This window comes from Triturus cristatus, chromosome 3_1, assembly GCF_964204655.1.
Source record: "Triturus cristatus chromosome 3_1, aTriCri1.1, whole genome shotgun sequence".
NCBI lineage: Eukaryota > Metazoa > Chordata > Amphibia > Caudata > Salamandridae > Triturus > Triturus cristatus.
In genome coordinates, this window is record NC_140583.1 from 562837152 (window position 1) to 562853242 (window position 16091).

At 42.5% G+C, this 16091-nt stretch overlaps 1 protein-coding gene across 1 annotated transcript in view; it reads left to right on the top strand.

The window, feature by feature from the left end:
- Positions 1–16091, top strand: part of SV2B (synaptic vesicle glycoprotein 2B) — a 701510-nt gene that overhangs the window by 417374 nt on the left and 268045 nt on the right. The window contains exons 4-5 of the mRNA XM_085644488.1: positions 2030–2181; positions 15580–15713. Of these exons, the coding sequence (XP_085500614.1) occupies positions 2030–2181; positions 15580–15713 (286 nt within the window). The remainder of the gene's footprint in view (positions 1–2029; positions 2182–15579; positions 15714–16091) is intronic.

The window sequence follows — 16091 nt, forward strand, 5'->3', positions numbered from 1 at the left end:
TGTATACTGTTTATGTACATATTGCTGTCAGTCCGTCCGTGTTCCTCAAAGGCACGGAAAAAAGGGGCGGAACTGACTTCATCACGCCGATGGGGTCTTCTTATGGAGCCGGTGACGTCAGCGGAGTCGCGAGCGGAGCCGTGTCTCTGTGACGTCGCCTTCGACCACATCGGCGTGGACTGCTACAAAAGTTTCCGAATGTTGCTGGCGCAGGGGATATTCACAAGGTGAGGAATCCACAGGCAGATACTGTATCCACCAGAAAAAGCGTTACCGAAGGTAAGTAACTTGTTCTTTTGTACATGACATCACTCTACTAACATATAGCCAATCACTGATCCTATCACACAATTTCTTTTAGATAACTCGTTAAATAAATGGTCAAAATACAAGTTCAATAAACATTTTACCCTTGACATATTTTGCTGCAACATTCTAACATCATCCATCATTATATCTCAAGAAGAAGCGTTCACACCCATTCTCAGCATTGTAAATTTCTCCCTCAGTTTAGCAACCTTCCCAAATACCCTCAAGATAAGCATATACTCCAGCTTTGCAAGAAACTGTCGTTGGACCAAGGCAGCCTTGTAAAATTCCACCCCAACATCCACATACACTTCATCAGAAACATCACCATGAATGTAGTCTCCACCCAAATGCAGGAGCAGGTCAACAAGAAAAACATGCAAGGGCTGATAATCCAACTTCACACCATAAATCAGCAATAAAATAGCTACTCTTCAAATAGTGCAATATGTCCCACTCACCAACACAGAACCGACCAGTGTCTTCTGATCCTAGTCATGTTCCTCACAGTCTTCAACAGAGCTGACCGTGAAGCATTGATTCACATTCCTGAAAACATACAGGGGGTTCTATAACTCAGTCCTGCAATGGTTCAGCTCCTACATTAGCAACTACCAACAGTTCATGCAGATAGAAATCACAAGACCCCAGAGGCACTCCCACTTCTGTGGTGAACTGCATGGATCCATCCTCCTTTCATCATATTTCATCCTTACATTGAACCTCCCTGATCCCTCATCAAGATAAATCAGTATCCTGGGTGACCTCCACCATACCTTAAAACCGTCTTAGCTAATGACATTCACTGACCCAATGTTGGATGTCAACCTAACGTTCGTCCTAACAAAGGCAAAGTTCCTCCTATTTGCAACTGCACTAAACAACCAGAACCCTAAGCTTGTCTCTCCAACAAGATTCTAAACATCTTAAACCCTCAGCTGAAAAGCAATGCAAAATTACTTGGATTTATTGTTAACGCATTACTCACTTGCAAAGAGTACATTGACAGGAGATTTAAAGTCAGCATTGGGCCAACTCTTCCCTTGAAGAAAGCAAAACTATTGCTTCTGGAAGAGGATTTCAGACAAGGTATACCTTTCTGCAGTGCTCAGAAGGCTATCACAACTTATACACTGGTATACCTGGCCAAGAAGCGACATACCAGGAACAAGGCCATCACCGGACTCGAAACAAAATGTGCATGAAAGAAACAAAAATAAGGTACGCCTTCTCAGTCTTCGCTACCAAGTTATATAACTGATCCAACCCTCCTAGGATTCAAAAGGAAACAGGAAACTCACCTCTTCAGGGAATACCAACCACCATCAACATACACAATCATGAAAGCAAAAAGACATACATGTATGTACATTTGTGGGATCCCAGCCTCACATTTTCTCTTTTACTCTCTCTCTGTCTCCACTTCTCTATCCTTCTCTCTCATTAGCTCCAAATCTCTTCTCTCTCCTTCTCTTTTAACATATCTCGTATTTCATCTTCTTTTTCACTCCCTTCTTTTTTTTGCCCTCCCTCTTGATAACTCACTCACTTTCTCTCTTTGTCCCTGGGTAGTTCTAACTATTTACTTCTTTGTCACCCCCATTCTCCTTTTGAGTCACCCAGGCTGTCTCTAATTCTCTGCCTCTCACTCACTTTGTACCTCCCACTGTTTTATATTCAATCTTCTGTACTGATAGGTGTGCTTTTCTTTTTTAAACAGAATTGGTGGATCCCTCCCCATCGTGTTTGCCTATTACTCTGAATTCCTTTGTCGTGAGAAGCGGGGGGAGCATCTCAGTTGGTTATGCATGTTTTGGATGATAGGTGCACTCTACGCATCAGCAATGGCATGGAGCATCATCCCTCACTATGGTAAGAGACCCAGACAATGCTGCAAAGACATATACTACAATCCATCTTTTTATATTATCTGACCTAAAGGAATTGTCCTCCATTGTATACACAACAGTTTTGAGTGCTGAACCATTGCATTTCAACTTCGGTTTTCAATCGTTGGGTGAATAGTGTACACTAAATGGTATTTATAATGAATTTTATACATATGAGTGAATAATATTCTTCCTCTATTGATTCTCCTACTGGTTTATATTACAAAATGTGTTCCAAAATAGACTCAATGGGCAGTACGACTTCTCTCTGTTTCATTTGTTTATCGGTGCATCAAAATTTAAAATTCCCATATTTGGATTGTTGTGTAAAGACTTTTTTATGTTTTCTTCTTGCTTTGTTATTCATGGGTAAATAAATTAATGAGGCATGCAAAGTAATTTCTTTATAGAATCAGCCTGTTCTAAATTCTTTACATTCAGGAATCGGAAGCCAAATCAGTGGTTTATAGAAAGACCAGAAAAAGGAAAGTGTTTTTTAATTTATGAAAAAGAAAAGGTAGAGATATACACATACAGCAAGAGAGGCCTGAAACAGAAACATTTCATATTATAATATAACTCAGTAAGAAGCATCTACCCTGTTTTGCACCAGCTCTATGTTATGTCATCCCATTACCTGAATAAAATAGAAACAAAATAATTGTCACATGTCATAAAGTTGTGATTCAAATGCGAGTCGGATGAGGGGTTTGTCTTTTTCATTAAGGGATCCCAGGTAGTGGAATAACTTTTCCTACATGAAATTTGTTTGGTAATGAACGTGTGACTTTTTCCCAAAAATGTTAGAAGTAGATTTCCATTAACGTCTGTGGCATGAATAAAATATCTCTGCTTGGGAAAATGCCAGGGAAATACTTTTAAATTATTTTCCATTGTGGAAAGGTGTATGTTGTGCTTAAAAGCAGTTTTGCCTTTCATACTATTTCCAGGGATCAATACACAACCTTGGCTGCAGTTGGTAACTCTGTCTGCCAGAGGACAATGATCTGACCCCAGGACATATCATGGCTGGGGTGTAGTTAATAGCTGGCCACTTAGCAGAGATTAGTCATCTGAGTGGGGTATAGGACAGTTAGCATGACTATTTCATTAACATTCCTGTTCCCAATTCTTCATCAACTCTCCTTCATATCTTGTATTTACTTAACACCTTCCCCTCCTGCATTATGCCTTTGCTTCTCCTAGTTCTATCCATTCTCTTCCCTTTCCCCTTTGACTCATTTCCTCCTCGACCCTTCCTATAGCTCCTGTCCTACTTGTCCATGCCCTCGCACTCCCTGCCACAGCTTTCCCACTACTTCTTACTGCAACCACAGCTCTCTGCCCCTCCCTCCTTCTCTTTCCCTACTTCACATTAGCTTCTTCATGATCTGTCTCCTCCTAGCCCTTGCTCTCAGTCCATGTCTTCTATCCCCCTACTACCTCCATCCCATCTTCATCATCCAACTACCCCTGCTGTTTCCTGTACCCGCTTTTAACCCTGACTGATACATACTGATCCCTGTCCTACCACTCTTTGGCTGCTGCCATTTCCTTTCAACCCTTCCTAGTACCTCCTTCTCCACCTCCTACAGCAACCCCATGCTATCTTCTCCCTTCTTTCCCTACCTCCATACTCAATCCCTACCCTCTTCCATGCCCACCTCTTTGACATCCTTCTCTCACAATTCAATCCTTTGTGATGTCTTTTCCCATCCTCCTCGTCTTTCCCTCACCCCCCCTCTGCTCCTACTTGGGTTCCTACTCTATTCTATCTCTGACCCCTAACTGACACTTCTCGGGTCTTCCCTCCTTCAATCAGGCAAGCAGGAGCTCGACGACAGTGTAATCGACTTTGAGGGACCTTCACCTGACTCACTCTTGGACATTGTTTTACCAAAGGATTTTGACTTCCAATCCATGCGTCTATTCCTAACTTATTAACTCTCATGTGCATGAACTGCTTTGGTGCATGAGACCATCGCTCTATTGCGGTCAGCCGGAAATCATGTCTAGATCCTGTCAACCACGAACTCAACAGCATTTTACTTTTACTAGGAGCTTTTTGCCTTAAAATATGACACATTCATATCTTTGGGCCCTCTTATCCAGTTTTAATAACTTATGTGTCTTGTTGCTCATCAACCTTTTCGCTATTTTTTCCAAATTAGTTTGCCAGTGTTATTGTGCTTGCTCTTTACTTTAATGTAGTTGGTGCTCCTTGAAATGAACACAACCTGCTTGTGCTGTAGTTACCAGGGATTGAGCATAGTTTCTCTGAGACTAGATTTGCAGCCTGACCAGGGTATATGTATTAAGGTGGTTAAGATTCTTATATTTACCAGTCAGTGTTCTGTAGAGACAATCATTAAACATTAATTAATCACACCAATAGGCATAGAATAATAAGAGCACACTGGCATGCTAAATATCATTTTGTTTGGTAGGTACTGTTTGTTTCATAAGAAGTACCAGGCAGTGAATTAGTTGAAGGTGGATGGCGCTGTCAGTTCATTAGGAGAAGATGCGCCACACAGGTCTTGTTAATATACAGTCAGGAGGTGGGTGATGGCAGAAAATGTGCTCTCTCTCTTGCATTGCCATAGTGCTTGGTCTTACTAAAGTGAAAACGGAGATATGGAGGCAAAGTGTAACACTAACATTCCAAGGGCAGGCTAGAAGCCAAGGGTTTGTTTTGGTTCGGGATAATCATGTTTTACTAGAGAAGATGTTAGATGTTCCAATTCGTAGGAAGGCAGTCTTGCAGTATTTGTTCTCCTGATAAAGAACTCTGACAGAAGATAGTGAACAGCCTGTAACATGCCTCTAGGTGCTGGAACAGACATGTTTCTTTAGGCTGGATTTCCATTGTTTAGCAGCCTGCTATTGACCCTCATTTGATTTCAGCTGCTATTTTTTTTAAAGTTACTAATTTTACTATAATAGGCTGAGGATATTTAAAAATCATTTGTTCCAAAATATATTTCTATTGGGAGATGATTATAAATTGACAAAATGGTATTGAGGTGTGTAAACTGGAACCCTGGCTGTTATGTGGTTAGACCAGATTGATTTGGTCATGTCTTAAGGACTGCAGTCTTTTGGAGAAAAACAATATATATTCTTTCATGCTGTTCATGTTTCATCTACTGGGAGATCTATCTTTTGAAGATTATTTCTTTCACAAATGGGGTTGGGATATTGGGTGTTTCCCATGCTGTTAGACCTGACATCCTTAGGGTGGTCTTCCCCTAACGTTTTGCCTGCTCACCTCCACTTTTTTGTTGTATACGTTTGTTGGCCTTAGGACTCTGAGCACGTTACGACTCCCAACCAGTGGTAAAGTGCATGTGCTTCTCCACTAAACATGGTGACATTGGTGTAAACCTGATTGGCATATTTAGTTTACCTGTAAGTTTACCTGTAAGTCACTTGTAAAGTGGTATACCATAAACCCAGGGCCTGTAATCTAAATGATACTAGTAGGCCTGCAGCACTGATTGTGCCACCCCCACAAGTACCCTTTCAAACCTGTTTCAGGCCTGCCATTGCAGGGCCTGTATGTGCAGTCTACTGCCACTGCAACGTGGCATTTCAAACCACTTGCCAATCCTTAAACCCCCCTTTTATTACACATAGATCACCTCTAAGGAAGGCCCTAGGTAGCCCAATGGGCAGGGTGCTGTGTAACTAAAAGGTAGTACATATACCTTTAAGTTGTATATCTCCCGATAGTGACAAACAGCTAAATTCGTTTTTCACTACTGTAAGGCCTACTCCTCTCATAGGCTTGCATTGGGAATTCCTTAAAACACTATTAAGCTGTAATTCAAGATTAGAAAGGAGTAGCTAAATCATGTTTCATATCTTTGGAATGGTAATGATAAATCCTCTGTAGGGCTTAAGTTAGATTTGACATTACTATTTTATAAATGCCACTTTTAGAAATTGCAAAGCAAGAGACATATGTAGAGCATGCACTCCTTCCCTTATGTAAATGCTTTATTCAAAAATCATGTTGTTGTTGGTGCGTGCAAACAGATGCTGTGCACCGCCCCAGCACACAGCTCATACTGTAAGTATACCTAAGGGCACATTGACTCACCCCATCTGTCGCACTGCGATGTGGGAAAGTCATCCCTCTTTTTAATCCACTTCATATATTTTATCCAATTACATCATGAGACAGCAATGATTATACACTCTCCTTGCAATAATTTTTCAATTGAAAGGGGACCTTTGCACTTCAAGAAGCTGCTTTGAAGTCACCCCCCCACTTCAAAGGGCCATTTAGATATTGGCACTTGGGCTCTGAGCCTAACAAATCAGTACACTACTGGACCTGGGAAGAACTCTGCAGGAGTGAAGACTGCTGTGCTGTAAAGATTTCCAGTTTGCCTTAAATGACTGTTCTGAGGAACTGCTTCTCTGCTTTGCTGAGCTGCCCTACTGTCTGCTGATCTTTGCCCAGCGGAGGCGAAGGACTAAACACATCTCACTTGAACTGAGAGTGACTCCAAGGGGTTCCTGGCTTAGGGTTTCAAAAGACTTCCTTCAATTCTGCAGTAGCTGCTGGATTCTACCATCTGTGAATCCTACCCCTGCCTGAGGTGCCTCCATCAGTCTTGGGCCTCCAAAGTGAGTTCTGTAGTTGATTTTCGACAAAACAGATGCCTCTTCATTGCTGCACTGAACTGATGCTGTGCCCTTCAACACCAATGCAGTGCTGTTCCTAAGACATCCCTGCACGGCTCAACGACATATTGCTGATTCGAATTCCCGACACCGAGGTTTGAATCCAATGCAGAGCCGATCCAAGGTCCCACATGCGAGGCTCAACCTCGATGCATCGACCCGACTGCATGACTCTTGCCGAAACATTTTGGTCCATCAAAGGAAATTTTTCAGTGTACTCTGCATGGTCTGTGCTCTGTTTTTGCATTTATTCTTTGAAAATTCGTATCTCAACTTCTACAGATTGGATTTTTATTGTATTGATCTTGTTTTATGCAGATAAATGTTTCCTTTTTTACTAAACCTGTCTGGTGTCTTTTTGTGGTATTTTAATTGTGTTACCGTGTGCTTGTCATGCAAAAATACTTTCCATATTGTCTCCTAATTTAAGCCTGCCTGTTCTGTGCCAAGCTACTAGAGAGTGAGCACAAGTTACTTTAAAGTGTGTATCTTGCTTACCCTGACTAGGGTTATGGTCCCTACTTGGGCAGGGGTCAAACCTCTGCCAACTGGAGACCCAGGGGCAAATTTACAAGCCCCTTTCGCCATCACATCATTTTCAATGACGTTGGGAATCCGATAGGGACGTCGCCTTATTTACAAGGCAGCGTTAAGCCACTTAACGTGGCTTAAAGCTGCCTTGCAAATATTGACCCCTTTCACGCTATGCTTAGCGTGAAAGGGGAGGGCAATGGGTGTTGCTGTGGGCACCGCAACACCCTTTGATTCTGACGCTGCTTCCTATTTACAAGGGAGGCGCAGTGCCAGAATTAAGACCACGGAAAACCTGGTCTTACCCTGGCGCAACAAGGAGGATTGTTTAATTTCTCCACGTTTTTGCTGTCTTCATGTGTGCTGCGTTGTGCAGCACATGTGAAAACAGCAAACGGCCAATGGTTGTTTATTTACAAGAAGGTCCTGCTCCTGCACACAAGCAAATATTTTAAAAAAGAAATGCTGCTTTGCAACTTCTGTGCATGCAGCATTAAGCAGCACACATAAAAGTTACAAAACGGCATTTAAAGATTGTTAATGTGCAGGAAGGGGACCTTCCTGTACATAAAAAATATTTCCATAACTCAGACACCCTTGCACTATGGTGCAGGGTGCCTGTGTTGGCACTAGGCTGCTAAAGTTAGTTCCTGCGCAGGGGTAAATGTAGGGCAGCACCATATTCTTATAAATATGGTGCAGCCCTGCGTTTCAGAAGTGGCGGAGTGAGTTGTTAAGCCAAGGAGGCTAACGACATGTCTTCCTGTTCAGGTGCAGTCTTGCAAGGTCCAAGAATGTTACAGGGGGGGCTGTTGGTGGTGCCAGATTTATCCTGTAAACTAGCCAGTGATTGGAGAAATTACATCACCCAATCCTAACAATTTTCTTGTAGTCTAAGTAATTCTTTTGAAGCACTTAATTTTTGCCTTACTGTAAAATCACCCAGAAGCCCCTATTTCAACACGTTGGGATCTCGCTGTCACCCTGTACCCCTATATTCAGTTTCTTGCCCACTCCTGTACCTGACAGGCAGGTGCTCAACTGTTTTTGACTCCTACTGTGCCTCCAGGCTGACTGCCTCAGAAGGTCTTGAGGCTAGTTAGAGGCGTGGCCTAATGACCCCACTATACCTGGGCCTGAAACAAGTTAAACATATATATGGTATATTGTGTGAAAAGATTATACAGAAATTAGTACCTCAATAATTATATTACAATTAGTCACTGGAATATAGGTGTGATTTTAAAGCACATGATATACATGACAAGCATCCATAGATGATACGAGGTCACTCTACTTGTTTCGAATGAAACGATGGACTCCTAGAGGCGCCATCTACATTGAGGCAGGCTCCAGCGCACGAAGGACTCTGCCGCACATCCAACCTAATCCCATCCCTAACCTAACACAGCGGACACATGTTTTTGCCGCTTTTTAGTGCGATCCGATTGCTAACTGCAGCGCACCACGCAGCTCACCACGCAGCTCTCATTTCCTCGTGAGTCTGCCGGGCAGATATATAGCGGATGAAGGCTTTCTCCGCTCCAGACTGCAACCTTCATCTCCGACAGAGTCAGCCGTGCACACTCATGTACAAGTACCCTGCACACCTGGTCATCTCAACACCGACAGCCAACCACACCATCAGACAATTAAGGCACTTCCTTCTTCTCCTGAGGAGGCCATGATCCGAAATACGTCGACATATTCTTTTGGAGGAGCCATCCAATCTTGAATACAATAAATAACTTTTAGGACTCATACCTAAGAGATGGATGACAGAATTGTACTCCATGTCACACCATTTAAAGGACTACCTCCTATGTGGACTGCACAGTAAATACGGAGCGCAGCCACATTGCTCAACTCAACTTGAAGACTAAAGCAAAATTCTAGTTGTTACATTTATTTTGCTGTGTGTAAAATGTAAGTGATTGATTTTCTTTTCTGTATTAACTTTGATTTTTAACTTTAATTTTAAATGCACACTCTAGATAGCGGTACCAATAGTGAGGATTATTACTCCCCCAATGGGTAAAATAAATCATGTACTTTACAAATCTCACTTATATAACATGACTAACTGAACTGTGATTATCTGATTTTACTGCACCAGGACACATTCACAAGTTCAGGCAGACTGCAATGGAGCGTAGGCTAAATACAGGGACCAAGTTATGCCAGCTGAACAAAGTACCATAAATCCTGGTTTGTGGAGCGTTGCTAGATCCTGTGATGAGAATGCGTGGCACAGAGGTGGTCCGGGTAAGTTGCTGTGGTGCAAATCAGAGTCTTTTGACATCATTGAGGATACCGTCGATGAATGGCTTGTGATGCAAAGTTCTGCACTGAGGATGCATAGTGGCGGTTCCAAGGAATATGCGGAATGCAATTTGAAGTACTGCATCATCGTCAAGGAAGCTATCAATGAGGGGTTTGTTGTAAGAAGGCTTGCTTCCAGGATGCGTCGTGCAGCTCTAGTTGTGAGGAAGCCGCGAGCTGCGATGCCCGCTCCTATCTCTGGGATGCGTTGCTCATTGGCGGTTTCTATACAGCTCTGAGGAGGTGCATCACGCTGCGATCCTTATGCCCATTGGACAACAGATGGGATGGCAGAGCATATTCAGGCCCACTACCAAGGGTCCAGGACTGGGGTGGCACCACTTTGGGCCAAGACTCACAACAGGCAGAATCCAGGTGAAGGGTTCAAGGTGGTTGGAACCTTTTCTGCCTTCAAGGCTCTGATCAGGAGGCCAGGCAACTAGCCCTTGGAGCCCCTCGGAGAGTACTTCCTTCAAGATGCAGGTCCACTCCCTCTCACTCAGGCAGCAATGCTGAAGCGTAGCAGTCCTTCATGCAGAGCATCACAGCAGTCCTTCTGAATCTTCCACAGGTCTAGATGTGTACTGAAGAGTTGGATCTGTGGCTTCATTATTAATACATGGTACCCACTTTGAAGTAGGAGAAGGTTACTTGTGGTTTCCACCCCTAGAGGTATTTGGAATTTCCTGCCTACCTGCTCTGGCTTGTCTGGGGACACACAAGGCTAGTGTCAAACCCTTTATGAGTGTGCTCTGGGAGAGGCTTTGTGATATGCAAGTGTGTTAGATGACAGCTCCTCCCTCTCATCAAATCAGAGATGGCCCATCGTGCCAGGACCTATTCCCCTTTGTCTCACTATCTGGGAGCAATCCACAAATGCCACCTGCCAGTTACACCTAATCATGTGACCTAACATACAGGGTGCAGGCATCAAATTGTTAGGACAGAAAAATGCTTTTAGAGGAAACGCAAAGGCTCTTTGCCACTATTTAGCAGTGGTAAAGTGCAGAGAGTTCTAAAACAAGCAAAATAAACATATGCAAAAATGTAGGAAACTTGTCACAAATTGGGCCATTTCTAACACTTTCATTCTGCCTTAGCTTTCTCTTTTTTGTCAGCATGTTTTCTACTGAGAACGGCTTCTACCAGGAAGTAACATGAGCAGTGCACAGGACGTTCAGTCTGCAATTCCATTAGCGCAGCATGGTTGAGAAATTGATGGAAAGTGCTTGGATTTTTTATGAGTATAAGAATGATCTCATTACCGTAGAGTTGACTAGATGTCAATATTGTTCTCTTTTTTATGCCAGTTGGCCTAATGCTACCAAAGTGCCCAATTTAATGCAATGAAATAACTTTTTCTACATATTGTTCATTGTGTTCTGTCATCTTTATTGTTGGCTCACTATCATTAGTGCTACAGCTTTCAGTTTGTCCTTTTCAGTACGGGAATCTCTAAATTGTGTCACGGGTCTCTGCTCTAATCATTTCCTATTGATGGTACTACATTGAAAGTGACAGTGTTGAGATCAAGAGATTTATACTGTCTTTTGAACTGCTCTCTAGATGTTATAGAAATTGTTTTTAAATTTGCTTACGCTGTTTCTTGTAAGTTTGGGACCATGTGATATATTATGGATATGGAATTGATGTGATAAACCGTGTGGTTTATATCTTTAGATCTGAAGTTTAAATTTTGGTGGTCATTTATAATTTGGTTGGATGGGAAAACGACCATAAATCAGAATGTCTCTTACCCTACCAAACATGCAGTTACTCTGGCTCATTTAGATGTGTGGGTATTGATGGGTTCCCCAATATGAAGCCTTATGAGCCTATCCATGAGAAACAGCCCTACAGCTCTCTGGCTAGGACAAATCCATCGACTTAGGTTGGGTCTTCCAGTACTCCCTTTTCCTGTCCACAAACTCTGCGAAAGGCAACGTGGTGACATTTAGGAATACAAATGTATGCCCAACGTGCTCCGTAAAAGAAAGAAAAAAAACTTCATGCCCATCTAGACAATTGATTTTTTTTCAAAAGGAAAGAAAAAGATAATGCCAACTGGCTGACATGACCAGTTTTTATGAAAGGGTGGGTGGTCATTTGCCAGAAGAGCAGAGGTGGTGGTCTCTGCTGACTATGTGGATTGCAGCCTCCAGCCATATTATAGTCCTCTAGGTCTGTCTTGTGATCCGTTATGAGTAGGATCTTTCATGAGTTTCTCAGAACATAAACCTTCAATTTTCCATGAACCTGGATGTCTGTTTGCTGCCGGGAGTCGTTCAGTATTGTCTAACATTTCTTTCTTGGCCACAGCTGTTAGATGAACTTTCAAATCAAGAATATCATACCTTAAAGCTTTATCCTAACAGGTTTGGGGTGACCACATTGTGAGCTGCCATACACTTAAGCCACATGTTCATTTGTATTGAAATCTAGATGCAAATAAGCGAGGACATTTTGTTTTCCCTTCTGTGTTCAAATATGTCTTTCTTATTATTTGAGATTTTTCTAGACCATGAGCCTTCTCATTTCGGGTTTGAATGCACTACACAGTTGGATATTATTGATGTGAGAAAGTTAATTATTATCAATTAGTTAATAAGCTTGGATTGAGCTGATGGTGCATGCAAAGACTGTGCACAGGTTATGTGTCGTAGAGCGTGCTGGCACAAACCCAGACTAGGAAGGAGAGACTGCACTCATATTGCTAACATTCTAACTAAAAGTTTGACATGTATATTGATGACAGATGGAGGCCTGTATGATTCACAATACACCGGTGCCTTGTCAGGATTTCATAGAGCGACAATAAGGGCTTCTCTAAGAGTGGGCGGTAGAATATGCTGATTGTATGCTTCCTCGTACAGTTCATGGAGATGCGGCGCAATGATGGAGGCAAACTCTATACAATTCATTAATTAGGCCAGCTAGGCCAGGGGGCTTGCAATTCGGAAGGATAGGTATAGCCTCTTTAATGTCGTCAACCGTGATATCTTGAGATAAATATTCCCTCTGGTCAGCCAACAACCACGCAAGGGCAATGTCTTCTAGATATTCTGCTGGAACCTGTATTATGTTTATTATAAAGCTGTGTGTAGAATGAAATAAAGCTTTCCAGAATAAAGGGCTGGTCATAAATAATTGTCTGTACCATCAGGGGATATTGGGACATATAAGCAAGGGCCGGCGATAATTATCGCTCAGCGCTCTTAGCGCGAGGATAATTATCGCCGGCCAACTCTGAATTTTATCGCGGCGATAGCGTGCTATCAGCAACGCTTATCTCCAAAGCGATAAAATTCAGAGCGCAAGCTGCCAATTGGGAGACTATCGCTGGAAATACAGCGATAATTCCACAAGGTTTGGCGATAGCTTGCTGATAGGAATAGACATACTTAGCCATGATATCCACCTTACATAGGATATCATGGCTAAGTCAGAAAAATGTTATCTCACAACAAGGTCAATCGGAGGAATTATAACCACAACCGGTACCACTCCATTATGTCAAACTCACAAAAAGTACCGTAATGGAATTTATTAGAGATGAAATTCAAAGTGTACATGGACAACACCTAAAAAAGTGTCCTCTCATTTGAGAGAGGCGTGCGGTGGTATTGGGTACCTGCTTATAAGTAAAGGACCAATGAAAGGTATAGGCAGATACTTGATCTGCTTTCTGTAAGAAGACCAAATTGAAGTTGGTCAGTTACGACACCTACAAAACATAAGTATGTTTTTTGTTTATTATTTTTAAGCAGAGCAACAAGACAATGGTCCTGAAGTATGCCATGAATTTTTGTCACCCGGCAGAAACATGTTGACCTGACCTAGTCAGATAGGAAACATCCTTGCTCCTATCGCCACACTACTTATTTTAATTCCATCCGTGAGGGAGAGTTATTAAAAAAAAATTCTCCTTTTTGCGATGGTTTTAACACACTTTTGATATTATTTTGCACTCTGCCCCTCATTCACAAACTCACATTGGAGTGTAGAACACCTCAAGCTCCTCTCCAAAGGGAGAGTTGTAGCCCACACAGTGTACCTTGCGGACACTGTGTGCAAGAGGAGACCCAATGATGAAGCATGTCACCGTGATGGTGAGTGAGGGTTCTCGTCTTTAAAACTAAATGCTTTTTATACACTTTTTTAGGTGTTGTCCATGTACACTTTGAATTTCATCTTTAAGTCAGAAAAATACCAGACGTATAAAAGCAGCGTTAAACGCGGTTAGCTCTGCTTTTTTTATCGCTAACAGGCTTAGTGATATCCTTGATAATAGGAGAAATGTCGCTTAGCGACATTTCTCCTATTATTTTACTCTGGAACGCCCTGTTTGCATCTCAGTAGAGATGCAAGGGGAAGCGTAGAGTAAAAGGGTGCTAACATGCAAATTTGCATGTTAGCACCCTGTTGCTGATAGGGCGCTAGTTTTATCTCTGCTTTTTTGGCTTTTAAAGCCAAAAAAGCAGAGATAAAGCCCTTGTTGATATGCCCCATTTGTGCCTGGGCTCAGGGTACCCTCAGCTTTGTAGCCAGGAGTCGTCCAAGATGCTCTCCCTCCTCATATGATCTTGCCACATTTTGTTTGGATATGTAACTCATTTCTTGGGCAGTCATTGAAGGTAATGATCTGTTCATGGATATCGGCTAAGGTGTGAGGATCTGGAGTGGATTCATAGTTAGGCTCTAGTGTGTGCAGCATCTGCTTCATTTTTCACAACTGTGCCTGCAGTGTCTTGGATATACTGGCTTGTGTGCCAATACAGACAAATAGTTACTTTAAATGCCTCCCAGAGTGTGCCAACACTGTTGGCGGAACCCCTCATTATCATAAAAATACGCAATAATGGCAGTGTGAACCGGGTCTAACAGGGCTGCGGTGCAATGGCGCTATATAAATTGCAGGAGCACAGAAGGGGACATTTAGTTTGAGCCGTACAGGTGCATGGTCTGACAACATCTTAGGTAAGTGTGCTTTGTCATGTAGCACACAAAAGGTGATGGGAGGCTGCTTGCAATAACTTTAACATCTGGCAACCACTCGAGGTGGCTCTCCAACCCAACGTTCTTTTGCTCACCATGCCACCTCAGTTTGGACCTAGCCATTTGCAAATCAGTCTAGACCCTGTTTCTTATTGAAACAGTCCAACTCGAACCAGAGCACAAACAACCTAGTATCGGTTTCACCCTAGCTATGGGGTCATCAGACAGGTACAGCTTGGTTCCAGTGACACTGTGAGGATTGGACCCACGCCTTGGCATACCCATGCCACTTAGGGCAGTAAATGAAGCACAAATGGTGATGGCAGACTGCTTGTAAAACGTCTAACCACTGCCAATCCCTCAGAATAGTACTTCAACTCACCATCCTTTTGCTCACCATGCCACCTCAAATTGGACCTGGCCATATGCGAATCAGTCTACAGCCCAGCCCAAAGTGCCAAGCCAGGTCCTCCCTGAACCAGAATGCAGGCAACCCAATATTGGTTTTTCCCTAGTTATGGGGTCATCAGACGGGTATAGCTTGGTTCCAGTGACACAGTGAGCATGGGACACACATCTGGGCATACCCATGCTGCTTAGGGTGGTACACTGTAACCATTTGTGAAATGTTGTGGCCCTGCATTGGTCGAAAGCTGTCTCCAAATTCTCCATTTGTTTGAGAGGTAAATCCCCATTTGTGTGAAGTGTAATTCTCCATTCGTGTGAGAGGTAATTTTCTTGTTGTGTGACACGTAACTTCCTTTTTCAGCATACTTCAAAAACAGAATATGTTAAACAGTTCTACATTGCTGAGAATTAAATTTTCTTTTTTTTTCAGGTTGGGGATTCAGTATGGGAACCAGTTACCATTTCCACAGTTGGAGGGTGTTTGTTGTCATATGTGCTTTGCCTTGCATAGCTTCAGTGATTGCCCTGAAATTTATGCCAGAAAGCCCACGCTTTTTACTGGAGGTAAGATGTGATACTCAAAATATAAATTGCACGTACAGCTTTAAAATGTTTTTCAACATCGCTTTAATGTGAGTGCGCTCGTCTAACATTGTAAAATGTTTTTTCTCAATATATTGTCTGCTGGGACTTCTTGAGTTTGGGAATTGGGAGAGACAGGATAGAAGCATGCCATCTGACACTTAGATACTGACACTGGGGTGCACACTTTCTTGACATGAGAGGACACAAGCATCTACAAGTAAAGTGATAAAATGATCTGCCACTTGAAGTTGTATTAACTTAACCAAAAGTAAAGTACTGTAGGGCAAGTATTTTTTTTAACATCAAATAGTTCATAAAACATGTGCACGTGTAAATAATATTTAAAAAATGACTGTT